Here is a 16,268-nt window from a genome sequence, read left to right on the forward strand (position 1 = left end):
CAGTAGCTCAAAAGAGGGAACAAATCTTTACAGCAAAGATCATTCCCACCCCCACCCCCCACCTCCATACACAGAATAGACAGGGATGAGCAAAGTGGACATTGGCTACCCAAGGTGGGGGTGCTACAAAGGCAAGAAGTGACTGGCTTTCAAGCTTTCAAGAGGGAACCTAGATCCAGAGGGCATGGAGGAAGGTAGAATCTCCACTGATTGGTATCCAATCTGTCTGGGCGGGGCTGAGAAAGAAATGTGGATAGGTCTCTTATGATACAATCGTGAATAATTGTTATCAGGACTGATTGTGAGTGTTGGAAATGTAAAGGTAGATGTTTTGTAACAAGGACGGGAGTGATTAACTCTGCAGTTTTGGAACAGTGATCCCTGGGACCATCAAGGGAGAAGACTTAGAGCAGGATACTACCAGAGAAGCAGTGATGCCAGAGAAGGAGGCAGAGAAGATGACGTGGAGAGATGGAGCAGCTGGGGACTTTAGACACATAGAGGGAGAGGGGCTGTGTGCTGACAACTTGGGGAGGGGGGCGGAGTTGGTTGATGATGCATGGAAGGGATTGTAACCACGGCAATGAAAAGATATATAATAGGATGAATGTAAAACTAATGTTCTCCCATGTAAACTATCTCATAATTCAAAATAAAACATTAACAAAATAAGTAAATAAAGACCAAATATGTCCATTTAAGCACTAGGGTGAGGGTAAGGTGAAGGAAGGAAGGAAGGAGGGTGAGGGGGAAGGAGGGAAGGAAGGAAGAAAAAATCTGCCACTGAAAACCTTAGGTAGCTCAGTTTTATTCTGACACTCACAGGCTGCCAGAAGTCAGAGCTGACTTGGTGGCATCTAGTACTACTGTTACAAAGTTGGTTGCTACCAATAATTTTTAAAAAACTTTTATAAGCTACAGCTGAGTAAATTCCAACTTAAAATGGCACTATAGGACAGAGTAAAACTACTCCATAGGTTTCCGACACTGTAAATCTTTAAGGGAGCAGACAAGCTTCATTTTCTTGCAAGGATTGTCTGGTGGGTTTGAACTGCCAGCCTGGTAGTTAGCAGCCCAGTGCTTAACCCATCAAACCACCAGGGCTCTTTATAACTTTGCTAGGTGATTGCTAATAGATTAGACTCTCTGTTCTCATCTAAATAAAGCATATTTCCCAAAACACAAACAGAACTAGTAAAGATGAAACAAAAGAATAGAGGTGAATACAGAAAATAAAAAACAATGAGACTCAACCAGAAGGAGAAATAAAGTCTTCATATATGTTACAACATGAATGACACTAGACGATAATATGCTGAGTGAAATAAGTCGATCACAAAAGGACAACTTCACTTACATAAAAAGACAAACACATTTAAATGTATAGAAACCAAAGCTTCTTAGTGCTTACCAGAGGCAGGAGGGAGAGGGAAACAGAGGGCAATTACTTATGGAGGACTGCATGCCAGTTTGTGGAAGAAAGATGTGGCTGTCTTCTTCCACAAAGATTTATAGCCTTGGGAACCCTACGGGATGGTTCTAGTCTGTCCTATTGGGTGGCTATGCATCAGAACTGACTCAATAGCAATGGAGAGTTTGGGGTTACAGTGATAAAACAAATCACACGGATTAAGGGGAGGGTTGCAAAGCTGACTGTTGAAATTGCTGTCCATAAACTGTACCCCTGTAAAAACCTGAATGGCAAAAATTGTATGATAGATATATTTGTTGTTATTGTTCTGAAGTGCTGTCAAATCAGTTCTGACTCATAGTGGCCCTATATGGGGTATCAGAGCAGTGACTTGTAGGTTTGAACTGCCAACCTTGTTGATTAGTCCATTGCTTGTCCTATGGCACCACACTAGTACTCAAGATATATTTACAATCACACACATATTACAAAGAGTAGTTGCTGATACTGCTTATGAATAACCAAACATCTCATGGAATTTGATTCCTTGCTTTGGAGGTTTTGGGTCATGATTTCATGGGACAACCCAGTTAGGTGGTCTAATAACTTGTTTTGTATTTCTGTTGTATCTCCTAGTTTGTTAGGTAGTGCCTAGGGTCTTAAAAGCTTATAAGCAACTATCTAATAGGCCTCTATTCATCAGGACCAACAGAAAAAGGCAAGCCCTGAACAGGTGGAGGAAATAAAATGTTTGGCTGATTGCCTCCATGAACAATTACCTCCTTTGGTAAGAGAACAGAAGAGCTGGATGCTGCTGGGCTACCATTATTGAACATTTTGATCAAAGATTCTATAGAAGAATCCTGATCAAAAGGGGGAAAATGCAGAACAGAACTGAAAATTCTCATGACTTTCTGGTCACTGAAGATTGGATGAACACCTAAACTATTTCCCTAACATAACCTTTAAACCTTACATATTGCACCAAAAATATTACCTGAAGTCTCCTTAAAACCTAACAATAGTTAACTAGTAACTGCCTTGAGCACTGTGTTCTTTTAAGAACTATATGGGATAAAATTGAAAGCAGGAACTACAAAGATTAGATTAAAAAGTTAAGGAGCTGTGAGTTTGTTAATGGGGGAGGAACAAATCGGAAAAGGAGGGTAACAATGGTTGCATAATCAAAGAATGTAATCAGTGTCACTAAATTGTACATGCAGAAATTGTTAAACTGACATATGTTCTGCTATGTACTGTATATTCTCAATAACAACAACAAAGAAGTAAAATAAGGTACAGATTTCATTTTTTGCATTTTTTTTTAAATTAATGAAGACAATGGCAAAGAAAAAAGCCCAAGAGGATTAATATATAAAAACAGCAGCATAATCAACTAAGCAAACACAAGCCGAAAGAGAATCAAGTTCTCGTGAGCTAAAGTCCAGGACAATCGGGTTCAAGTTCCAAGTAGGCTACTCTTGCTTTCAACATCTTATCAACCTGACTGCTCAGCAAAATTCAAGTAACCTAACAGACCAAGAGTTTACATAAAACCTTCCCACTGACAAGTCTCACTGGACAGAAGAATCCGTAAGACTATCAGAGATTATTAAAAAGTCATGAATGCTTGGTAAGAAATAGTGTGAAACAACAACTGTTTACAGCAAGGAACTGCTACAAGTTATTTGCTACAAAGAAAATTTAAATCATGGTACTAGAAATAACAAAGAAATGTTTTATTCCCATAGCCTTTAGTCACTCACTAAAGAGGTCACTGACAATTTTCGAAATTTACAAACTTAAAAAACAAGGTGCTTTAAAATACAACAATATTTAAAGACTGAAACATTAACTAAGATTTTAATTGCGTGTTTAAGAATTCAAAACCACAACTCCCCTAGCTAGTATAACTGTTGGCATTTAGAGAAAATAATAGGGATAAACCGCTTCCATCAAAAATGAAGCACCTTTATTAAATCTAATGCTATTCAAGTCACCATAATGACCATCTACTGTACTTCATTAAACAATTCTTGGACCATTCACTACGGAATTACTTACTACTCAGTTGGTAAACTGAGGCCAAATACTGAATAACCTGGGAGGCCAAAAGTACAAAGCCCACTGCACAAAATTACTGGACCATGTTCCCTCTTTATGTAATGTTTTACAAATGGCTGAATTTTAATGTTGTCCATTTAGTAGGCTTTAGAGTTTTTCCAGATATAATTTGAACTATGGGCACAAAGTGAATTCTAAATTTGGCATCAGCTGACTTTTATTATGGTTTTTTGTTTGAAAACCCTTTTCATTCATTGCCACAGACTGAATTTCACCTGTAGATAATGAAACACAGAACTCATTGTGGGGGAAAAACAGAGTGTGAAAAAAGTAAGAGAAGTTATCAGACAGTACAAGAGAATGAAACAGTTGATTAAAAAACACTAAAGATACTACTTGTTTTCTTTCCTTAAGGGGTCATTTTGAACTTTAGATAATTACTATTTTTCTTATTAAAATCCCTATTGTTTCAAAAGCTCCCAAAATTTGACTGCTCACCTGGTTCATGCGGATCCTGATTCCGGGCTTTTATTTCTGCTAAGTTGGTATCCTCCTCTTGGGAGACTGAAGCTGCTATCCCCTCTTCTATGTCCTCTACCTTAGTCACAGTAAAATGTGGCATTGTTCTAACTAGAAATACTTTGCTCTTTCTGCATTTAAACTTCTTTCCAGTCAGTTTTACCCGCTTGCCTCTTCCTTGCAGTCCTCCGTTCAGACTCAGATCACAGCCTTCTAGAGACAGTAGCTGGGAATCGGGAAGTACTTTAAGATCACGTGACCTACAGCCCCAAGGGAGTGGAGCCCTTGAAGACACGCCTTCCACAGTGTTTATCATTCACTTGAAAGATTAAGCACTCCACCCCCTTGCTTACTGTTAGCCTGAAGAACCCCAAGAACTATTTGGGCTGCCTTCCCAGGGCTGAAGAAAGCTGGAGACTGCATAGAATTCATGAGCTGTCTTCCACTGTGTGCTCACCCATTTGTTCCCTTTAGTTAAAGACTGCCATCCCTATTTGCACTAATGATCTCAACATCTGCCCTCACATTTCACAGGAGAAGGAAAATTAGGAAACAGTTCATTTTGCATACTGCCCTCCATAAGAAAGATTGCCATTCCATCAACTCAAAAAACGAAATGCATATTGTTTTTAAGCTTTTATTGCTTAATTTCAAAGTATATGGGGGTGGATGTTGCTGCTGTTGTTAGGTGCCGTGGAGTCGGTTCCGACTCATAGCGACCCTACACAGGGTTTCCGAGGCTGTAAATCTTTACGGGAGCAGACTGCCTCATCTTTCTCCAGCGGAACCGCTGGTAATTTCGAACTGCTGGGTGGAAGATCATAGAAATCAATAGAAGTTGGATGTTGTTTCTTTTTAATCCTTTGAGTAGAAAAATTCATTCAGCAAATATTTAATAAACACCTATTTGTTTTTTGTAAAGCATAACCAAAAAAACAAACCCACTGCCATCAAGTCGACTCTGACTCACAGCAACACTGTACAGAGAGATCGTAAATCACAGGAACACAGAGCCTCATCCTTCTTCCGAAGTGGCTGCTAGGTTTGAACTGCACAACGTGTGCAGTTGTAGGATAAGCACTGGACTACTAAACACAAGGTCGGCAGTTCGAACCCATGAGCTGCTCTCAGAAATCCTATATAGGGTTGCTGAGTTGGCACTGGCTCGACCATACAACTCTCCCATACGAGGACATCCAAAAGTACAAGCTTGCTTAACAGAGAAAAAAGAATCTTAAGGAAAGAATTCTGAACTTTTTGTATTGTTCAGAGAACTTAAATATCATGATTTAAAGAAAACAAACCACAAAAAAAAATCTCTCAGATTGAAAGCACACATGTAACAAAACAGCTGCTGCTCAACACTTGGTATAGTTTAACAGATAACTATACCAAGTTCTCCTGGTGTGGCGCTGTAGGATCAGCAATAGACTGCAAACCACAAGGTCGGCAGTTCAAACCTACTAGCTGCTCCTTGGAAACCCGGCTTGACAGCGCTTAACAACAACATATCAAGTTCTCAATTGGTAACTTTCACTAGAAAGCCTGATAACCATCTCTTAGATAGGGTAGATCAGTAAATTGAGCCTCGTGCTATAAAAATGTCTATTTTGATGATGTACTTGTTGTTAATGTTGTTGTTGAGTGCCACCAAGTTGGTTCCAACCCACAGTGGCCTGTATAGGGCTTCTGAGGAACAGCTGGTGAGCTTGAACCTTGCAGTTCAAACAGACTTTGCAGTCTAGTGCATTAACCCACAGTGCCACATCAGGACACCGATGATGTAATAATAGAAGGGCTTTATTATTAGGAATGTATTCACCTGACAATTAAGTTGCATGAAACACAGAAGGAATGCTTATTTCTAATCCACGTTAATTCAAATATGTACCTCTTCTATGCAGACTGAAAAAAGGAAGTCAATAGTTGTTAAAGACCTACTTTGTCCTCTATAGTGCACTAGAAACTACATCATGATCTCATTTAATCAACACAGAAACAAAAACATCAGGCTAAGGGCTCTGCCCAATGATACAGAGCTTGTAAATAGTGAAGTCAACTTTAAAAGAAGCTCTGTCTGCTTTTACAGCCTTTGCCTTCCATACCACATGTGACGTTTCAAGAGAGACCTCAACCAGGTTCATTTCAGGGGTTCTTGTAGATTGCAATCACCTGAGGAGTCTTAAAGCACTCATGACAAGACCCCAAGCCAGCATTTCTAATTTCATTTACTGTATACTATCCAGGAAGGAGCCCTGGTAGCATAGTGGGTTATATATTGCTAACTGCAAGGTCAGCAGTTAGAATTCACCAGCCTCTTCACAGGAGAAAGATGAGACTTTCTACTCCCATAAAGATTTACAACCTCGGAAATCCTACACAGCAGGGGTGAGGAATGCCTAGCTCATGGGCTGTATAAGGCCCACAGAATCACTTGGTCTGTCCTTGCCAAGGCAACCACAGTTCCAGTCATCCAAATATAGCAGGCTAATTTTACATTGGAAATTTTGTATGGGCCACAAATGACGTTATAAATATCCAATGGCCCTTGGCAGAAAAAAAGTTCCCTACCTTTGCTATACAGAGTTGATATGTGTTGGAACAGACTCAGTGGAACAGAGCAGCAACAGCATAAAGGAAAGGAAACAAGTTTGTCACCCGAGAAGTTTTTGTACACATTTTTATCTTTTGAAAGAAAACAAGTCAGAAGCGTATTTACAACCTTATTTACAAATCAGGTATCTACTCTACTAATTTATTGAAAGGAACTTAAAACAACTAGCAAACTATTGAAAGGAACTTAAAACAACTAGCAAACTGTCAAAGATTCATTCCAGTGTTCTATTCTACATTCCAAACTCATGAATACTTTATTTAATTCCACTGGATGTTTTCAGTTAGCTCTTGCCTTTCATATTTATTTTACAAAAGCAGCTGAACTGTAGCTGAGCTTCTATAAGCAGTGGTCAGAAACAATGACCTGTGTTTATAAACCTGTGTGCAACTTTGTGTATTAGCCTAAGGGCGAAAGTTGTCTTTCTCTCCATAGAAAATATTCCCCAAAGAAAAACCCAAAAAGGCAAAACCAGACTTTAAAATCAAGTCTATCCACCTCTAAATTACCTAATATAGGGTAACTTATTTACCAGTTTGATACTTTGTTATCCCAAATTTGTATTGGGAATTTTGTAACAGTTTTCTTCAGATTAAACTATAGATTGTACAAAGTAAAAAACAATTGAAGGTCAAGCTAAAGAATTATTGAAAAAGTTGGGGGAAAGCTGGTATAAAGTTAGAGAGAGAGAAAGTGTGTGTGTATGTGTAGTGGTTAGATACAGAAGGTGGGATTTAAGAAATTGCTCAGTGCAAGGAACTATCACAATAAAATATCACTACATACCACCAAGGTGCCCTGGCACTGTAGTGGATTACAAACTGGGCTGCTAACCGAAAGGTCAGCAGTTTGAATCTACTAGTCTCTCCATGGGAGAAAGATGAGGCTTTCTGCTCCCATAAAGGTTTATAGCTTTGGGAACACTACACAGAATCTATATGAATTGGAACCGACTCGGTGGCATACCACAAACCCACCAAGATGGTTACAATAAAGCCCAACACCACCACACTAGGTGAAAAATAGGGAACAACAGGAACTCTTAAACACTGTCAATGAGGGTGTAAATTGGTACAACCACTTTGGTAAGGGGTCTGGTACAGCAATTCCACTTCTAGGTATTTACCACCCAAATGAAAATATGTTCACAAAAGGACTTGTGTAAGAATGTTCACAGAAGTTTACTTATACTAACTTAAAAGTGGAAACATCCCAGATGTGTATAACAGGAGAATGGACAAACTATATTCATACAAAGAACTAACTACTCAGGATAGGAGCTAAACAGCATAATGAACGCTTCAGTTTCCTTGGACATCCTGAATCCTTCTTGAGAAAGTGTAATTCTTATTTGGGATATATTTTTCTTTTTGAAGTATGATTTTTACTTCAGGAAATTAGTGTTTTCCTGTGGGAGTTTTGGCAATGACTGTCAACTACAGCCTGCTAACATTTTTATCCACAAACTGTCATGAGCTATAGACTGCAGGAAGCTGGACTGCTTCTCTCCCAGTGTGGTTTTGATCACGACCATTTCCAAAGCATTTGAACTAGCATTAGTTACTGGGTTGGGCCACCACAAACTTATACATCCATTGCACAGAGAAGCCAACACTTGGTCCCAGAAGGAGCCTGTAATATGTCATCAACCTATGTTCTTGGAAATTCAACATAGTTAAAGAGCTAAGCAAGACTTAGGGTCTGAATCAGAGACCCTGCACGCTGTGATCCTTTTGTGACTGTCCTCCCTATTTCTAATTATGGAATTGTGAGCATGATGCTTACGAAATGAACTATGGGTTTGTGTCCCAAGAAGTGCTCCATGAGTAAATGCTAGTATAGCTGGCTTCATTTGCTTTCCTCAGACATTTGTACCTGGTTGTGAGGTTGTTGTTGTTGTTAGGTGCAATCAAGTCGGTACTGACTCATAGCGACCTTATGCACAACAGAACAAAACACTGCCCCATCCTGGGCCAACCTCACAATTGTTGCTACACTTGAGCCCATTCAATCCAGCTCATTGGGGGACTTCCTCTTTTTCTCTGACCCTCCACCTTACCAAACATGATATCCTTCTCCAGTGACTGGTCACTCCTGACAATATGTCTGAAGTATGAGAGATGAAATTTGGCCATCATGGCCTCCAAGGAGCACTCTGGCTGCACTTCTTCCAAAACTGATCTACTGGTTCTTTTGGCAGCCCATGGCACTTTCAGTATTCTCCTCCAACACCATAACTCAAAAGCATCAATTCTTCTATGGTCTTCCTTATATTATAAACTCCATTTTATAAATATGTTGTTTTAAAACTGTTATCTTTCAAATATTCAAGATCTATCCTAAAGTACAGAGTCCTGGCATGGAGCTGTGGGTCTGACTGCACAGTCGGTTTGAACTACAAGGTCAGTAGTTCAAGGTAATCAGCTGCTCCTCAGAAACCCTATACAGGGTTGCTATGGGTCGGAACAGACTTGACGGCACTTAACAATAACAATAATCCTAAAGTACAACACTGTCAGTGATAGGATAACACCCATTTGCCTATAAAAAAGGTCAGTAAATACAACTATTATTCAAATTTACAACCAATCACTGATGTCAAAGATGAAGAAATTGAGAAATTTAAGTTGTTTTTTTTTCCAACTTCCACAGTCTGAAGTAGATCAAACATGATAGCAAGCTGCACTGATAATTACTGGTGACTGGAATGAGAATTATCAACAAAAAAAGGATCATACAGACGCTGGAGGAACCTGAGACTATGGCTCGCGACCACCTTTCACGTCTGGAAAGGAACTCACACTCATGGTCCAATTTTCAGCCAAGCAGTAGATAGGTATATAGGAGAGACAACAAAACTGGTAAGGTCTGCTCACCATGGAATGGTCAATCATTCAAGATCAAAAGGGAAATAGTACCTAAGGAGAAAGCTGACAAGGGTTAGGGAGGTGAGTGGAATGGACACAGGAACCACAGGGAGGAAGCAGGATAACTGTTGTTGTGTAGAGGGCATTATAATCACTGAGATGAAACAAAGTGTCTGATTTGTTCAATGTAAAACTGATGATCATGTCTGTAAACCTTCATTCAATTCCCAATAAAAAGTTAAAAACAAAAAAAGATAATGGAATTTTCCCATGAACTTTTGGAAGTCACCTCACATTATCTATCCTATATTAAATAAAAGGTTCTAGAACAGGCAAAACTAACTGACAATGAGAAGGGGGGAAATCAAGACAATGGTTGTCTTTGTTATGGTTGCCTGCCACTGAGTTGATACCTACCCATAAAGACCCACAGGGACGGAGCAGAACTGCTCCACAGTGTCTCCTAGGCTATAATCTTTACAGGAAGAAGTCCTTATGGTACTGCGAGTAAGATGGGCTGTAACCACAACATTGGAAGTTCAAACTACCAGCTACTCAGCAGGAAAAAGATGAGGCTGCTTGCTCCCATAACAGTTTACAGCCTCAGAAACCCTATACAGGGTTATGAGTCGGAATCTACTCCAAGGCACACAACCACCACCACCACTTATGATAGAATCTGAGTGGTAGATATATGTTATGTTCACATTAAAAGTCAATTTTATGTATCAATGTTTGAAATTTTCAAAATAAAGTGTTGAAAAATATACAGTGAACTGACACCATTATAAAAATGAACATATACTTGACAAAGGACTTGTATTCCAAGAATATTAAAAAATAAAGAACCTGTAACTAAATAAAAAAATACAAGACTTAGCCGTATTAATAAAAACTTAAAACATGCGTATAAAAGTTTTAAACAAGTAGCTCCAAACTGGAAACAGTTCAAGTATTCATCAATAACACAGATTTTAAAAAACAAACCTATCACATAGACATGTAATGGAATACTAGTCAACAATAAATACTAATAGATGACTGATATAAGCAACCGCATGAATGAATCTCAAAAGTATTATACATATATATTGTTGTTACTAGTACCTTCAAGTGGGTTCTGACTCACAGTGACCCTATATAGGGTTTCCAAAGCTTTTTAAATCTTTACAGGAGCAGAAAGCCTCATCTTTCTCTCACGGAGCAGCTGGCGGGTTTGAACTGCGGACCTTGTGGTTTGCAGTCCAGTGCTTATCATATGGAGCCACCTGTGCTCCCACACTATGTATTATATATTAATTATGTACATTTGAAATGTCTAGGAATGAGGTGTACTGATACCTGTATCTTTGAAATATGTGAAAAATAGATGGATTGATAGTATGTGTAACATAAAGATCTTTGGAGCCGAGTATAACACAAATGACTTAAGGTGAAATTCCACTTTACATGAAATTTGAGGGGTTACATAAATTTTTTTTGTACTTTGATTCTAATCTTGAATCCTGTTTTAAATAGGAGTGGTGACAAATTTGAAGTATTTACAATAAAAATAAAATTGTTATTGTTAAGTAATAAAATACAAGGCCAAGCCAGAACAAAAGGGGCATTTTTAAAAATGACAATATTCTTACATTATACATTAGGCCAAATATTACACCCTTTTTATCGATTAGTGTCAGTGAAATACTTTATTTGTGACTACACCAGTTAAAAAATGAGTGAGTCCGTTCTACAGAAGAATGGGTTTATTTTGGGTAGTATTTAAAAAAAAAAAAAAAGCTTTTATTGTGAATTGAGTGATAGTTTACATGGGAGAACATTGGTTTTGCATTCAACCTATCGAAATTTGTTTCATTGCAATGCTTAAATCTCTTCATACATCATAATTTAACAGTATTTGTTTCTATTCCCTCTGTTGTGTTTGTTTGTGATGTACACAAAAACATGCAGGAATATATAATCGTTTAAACAACCCAAGGCACATTTTGCAAGCCAGCCTTCTGGCCGCTGGCAGACAGCCTTTCTCTTTCTATGAGTCTCGAGTCCTCAGCTGTTCTGTCTCTCCATCCTATCACCTCTGTCTCCATCACTAGTGCTGCTGCTTCTCTGATTAGAGTCCCATATTCCACGCATGCTCTTCTCTCTTGATGGTCCTAGGAGCCTCTGTAGCTAGAATATAAGATTAACTACTCTCCCCTCTTTGTTAAAAAACTTCTACCTTTACAGTTGTGACCATCGCAATTAGTCGTGACAACAAATACTACTGAATCAAATGAATACTATCCTTTCACCAGACCCATCTAGACAAAATGAAAACTATTCAGTGGCGATTCTACCTTCCCCCGCACACTCAGAAACGAAACTCCCTCTTGAAAACTTATATAGCAGCCACTTCGTGCCTTTATAGGCACTCCCATTTTAGGTAGCCAATGTCTAAGCTGTCCGTCCCTATCACCCTGTGTACAGTGGGGATAGGTTTAATTCTTGATGTGAAGACTCCTTCCCTCTCAGCTGATATTTTGAGCTACTACACCTATAAGTATAAGGAGCTCTGGTAGCGTAGTGGCTACGAATCGGGCTGCGAACCTTAAGGTCAGCGGTTTGAAACTACCAGCCGCTCCGCGGGAGAAAGATCAGGCTTTCTACTCCCGTAAAGATTTACACCCTCGGAAACCCTGTACAAGGTCGCTATGGGTCAGAACCGACTCGACAGCACTTAACAACAACAACACCTATAAGTATAGGTCAAGTTCATCAAATTGTAGCAATTTACACTTGCTTTCTGTATCAAATTTGTGTAATGGTTACGAATCGGGCTGTGAAACGCAAGGTCAGTAGTTCGAAACTACCAGCTGTTTCACGGGAGAAAGATGAGGCTTTCTGCTCCCGTAAAGATTTATACCAGCTACTCAGCAGGAAAAAGATGAGGCTGCTTGCTCCCATAACAGTTTACAGCCTCAGAAACCCTATACATGCAGACCAATGTGGTTGCCAGCAAGCTTAGATGCTTGCTCGTGTCCTACCTTTGAGTTTCAGTCTTGGAGGGGAGTTGTACTAAAGGGACTTGATTGCTTGCCTTGATGGCTCCCTGGTGAGCAGCTTGCTTGTTATTATAATAGCCATTCAGATTGCCATTTTTGCTTATTCCTGCTGGTCTTTTTTTCAAGAAGTATCTTCTGGTCCTTAGCTGCTCCAGACTGGTCTGGCTGCATGTCCTTTCAAGTGTAAATATCCCACCTCAAAAGGTTCCAGACAGGGCTGAGGATTCCACCTAAGGCCCTATACATTATAAAGGATCCATAAGAAGCCTATTTTACTGGGCAACTTCTAGAACCCCTTTCAGGTATTCTAATATTTTGGGTTGTTGTTGTTATGTGCCTTGGAGTTGGTTCCAACTCATAGCGACCCTGTACAAGGTTTCTGAAGCTGTAAATCTTTATGGCAACCCTGTACAGGGTTTCCAAGGCTGTAAATTTTTAAGGGAACAGAAAGCCTCATCTTTCTCCTGGAACAGCTGGTAGTTTCTAACTGCTTACCTTGAGACTAGAAGCCCGATTCTTTACCACTACACTACCAGAACTCCTTAATATTTTGGGTAGTATTTTGAAAGTACAATCTATCATGCTATATACTAACTATTTTTAAATCATAGCTCACAACTCATGATAACTGGCATGTTGTTTTATTCTGTGAATTTTTTAAAAAAGCAAAATCATAAGTTGGATTTCATTAATAGACTGAAACAATTAAGAAAAGTCGGTGGGAAATTTTTAACATAAAGAAAGATTCCCTATCAAGATTGTAACACTATGTCAGATTATATACTACAACACAAAAAAACCCACTGCCAAATTTAAAGCAAATCATATGTGTTTTCTCTTAGTTCTCAGAAACTGAGAACTGCATTGCACAATTGAAAACTATTCAAATAATCTAGAACCACACAATCTTATACCTAAAATAAGTCTTAAAAATTACCTATTGTTGTTAAACGCTGTCAAATCTGTTCCGATTTACAGTGACCCTGTATAGATAGGGTTTCTGAGGAATAGCTGGTGGATTTGAACTAGCAAACTTGAGACTCAACCTGACCTTGTGGTCCAGTGCATTATCCTGCAGTGCTACACCAGGACTCCAAAAATTACCGACTAATGATTAATACTAAAAACAGATCCATGATGCAAGAAAACATCTATAATAAATGAACAGTTGTCAAAATTCCCAGAATTAAAAATCGCATGTTACTTTGAATGCTTGAGTTGTGCAAAATACCCTTCTGTTCATTCTTTAGGCTATCCTGTACATGTAAAGCTTAAGTTTTTGTAATTGTATAGTTAATAGTTTTCTATTTTAAAAAAAGAAATTAAAGCTTTATCAAGGTTTGTTGTTGTTGTTAAGTGCCGTTGAGTCAATTCCAACTCATAGTGACCCTATATAGGGTTTACACAAGTGTGACTGGTGAGCCTGAACCATAGACCTTGTAGTTCAAACGGCTTTGCAGTCTGACACATTAATTCACAGTGCCACACCAGGACTCCTTTATGAATGTATGGTATATTAATATAAAACTGGAAAAACCTGAGTAGTACAGACTAGATTCCAAGAGCACACAAAATGTGACCTTAATTAACCTGTTTATACTTTTCCACCGAATTTCCACAGATGTAATCTCACATGCATATATATTAAACAAAGACAATGATTTACAAAAGTACCTTAACAAAGACATAAATATAAAAAGTTCAGTAAGAGAAGTGATGAAAAAGCAATTCATTCTGAGTTAGAAAGAGATTCAAATATTAAAGACCTCTCCTAAACTCAATCAGATGCTTGTAGTTTGAAGACATTATGCAAAGCTCATCTACTATGGAGATCTAGCCACACCAAGTGGGAACCTTTGAAATTATAACCAATTAATAAGTCCTGGTGTGGAGCACTGGATTGCTAAACTCAAGGTTGATCGTTCAAACTCACCAGCTGCTCCTGGGAAACCCTACGTGGGTCACTGTGAGTCGGAACTGACTCAATAGCACTTAACAAGAATTGCATGCCCATTTGTTTTTGTTATCAGGTGCCATGGAGTTGGTACTGACTCATAGTGACCTTACGCACAACAGACGGAAACACAGCCCGATCCTGGGCTAACCTCACTATTGTTGCCATGCTTGAGCCCACTGATGCTGCCACTTGGCCGATCCATCTCGCTGGGGGGTCTTCCTCTTTTTTCTCTGACCCTCCACCTTACCAAACATGATATCCTTCTTCAGCGAATGGTCCCTTCCTGACAATATGTCCGAAATATGAGACACGAAGTCTGGTCATCCTGGCCTCCAAGGAGCACTCTGGCTGCACTTCTTCCAAAACAGATCTGTTGGTTCTTTGGGAAGCCCATGGCACTTTCAATATTCTTCTCCAGCACTATAACTCAAAAGCATCAATTCTTCTATGGCCTTCCTTATTCACTGTCCAGTTTTCACATGCATTTGATTTTATTGAAAATACCTTGGCTTAGGTCAGGCACACCTTAGTCTTCAAGCTGATATCTTTGCTCTTCAACACTTTAGAAAAGTCTTGTGCAGCAGATTTGCCTAATGCAATACATCATTTGATTTCTTGACTACTGCTTCCACAAGTGTTGATAGTTAATCCAAGAAGAATGAAGTCCTTGACAACTTCAATCTTTTCTCTGTTGATAAGAATGTTGTTTATTGGTCCAGTGGTGAGGATTTTTGTTTTCTTTACATTGAGATGTAATCCATACCATAGGCTGTGCTCTTTGATATTCATCAGTAAATATCGTAAGTCTTCTTTACTTTCAGCACGCAAGGTTGTATCATCTGCATATCGCAGGTTGTTAATGAGTCTTCCTCCAATCCTGGTGCCATGTTTTTCTTCATATAACCCAGTTCATCAGATTATTTGGACAACATTGCAAAGTATGAGTATTCCTGAATGCTTAACTGTGCTCATAAGGAAACTGTACATGGACCAAGAGGCAGTTGTTCGACAGAACATAGGAACACTGAATGGTTTAAAATTAAGAAAGGTGTATGACAGAGTTGTATTCTTTCACCATACTTATTCAACCTGTATGCTGGGCAAATAATCCAATAAGTGGGTTGTATGAAGAAAAACAAGGCATCAGGATTGCATGCCCATAGTACTTGTTTATTACTAATAAAGTGTTTACAGAAATAAAGAAACCAGAATCTATTTTCAGGTTATTGCTTCTGATGTAGTAAATTATTTCAAAATATTTAGGAAGGATATCTTAATTGAATCACTGTAACCACTAGCCAGCAAATAAATGCAAGCTTAAAAAGGACTACAAATAATAAACAGAATGTGGCATATACATGTTTTAATTATTAGACTCAACAGACATGAAACTGTTCCACAAGACAGCTATGCAAGTTTCCAAAAAGTCCCAGTTTCTGACTCATCTCCTTACAGACAGGTAATAAACAGCTCCTAGAGCAGCACCATTTGCACACTACATTCTGAATAGTTTTGTGTTCCAGAATACTGGAACCATTTCAGGAGAACACAGTACACATCACAGTTCACAACTTAATTTAAAAGTATTGCTTTCAGCTGGTGCCTGAAAAGTTTACTGACTCTCATTCTCAACTAGAAAATGTATATATACTTTCCTATTTACTACTTATATATTCAATAACATTTTTTCTCTCTTATTCAAAAATATCAAAATGATCACATATTCTAAATTTTGCCTTATTACATAGCAGTTACAGAAAAATGTATGCATCAATTACTTTGTGAAAACCAA

At 38.6% G+C, this 16,268-nt stretch overlaps 1 protein-coding gene across 3 annotated transcripts in view; it reads right to left on the bottom strand.

Moving 5' to 3' along the window:
- SLC12A6 (solute carrier family 12 (potassium/chloride transporter), member 6) overlaps positions 1-16,268 on the bottom strand; it is a 163,955-nt gene that overhangs the window by 127,659 nt on the left and 20,028 nt on the right. The window contains exon 1 of one of the 3 annotated variants that reach the window (XM_006831817.1): positions 3,974-4,207. The exons of the other annotated variants lie outside the window; for them this stretch is intronic. Coding sequence (XP_006831880.1) covers positions 3,974-4,097 — 124 coding nt within the window. The 5' untranslated portion in view covers positions 4,098-4,207. Of the gene's footprint in view, positions 1-3,973; positions 4,208-16,268 lie in introns of those variants that run through there. 3 annotated transcript variants of the gene reach the window in all.

This window comes from Chrysochloris asiatica, unplaced genomic scaffold (assembly GCF_000296735.1).
Source record: "Chrysochloris asiatica unplaced genomic scaffold, ChrAsi1.0 scaffold00004, whole genome shotgun sequence".
NCBI lineage: Eukaryota > Metazoa > Chordata > Mammalia > Afrosoricida > Chrysochloridae > Chrysochloris > Chrysochloris asiatica.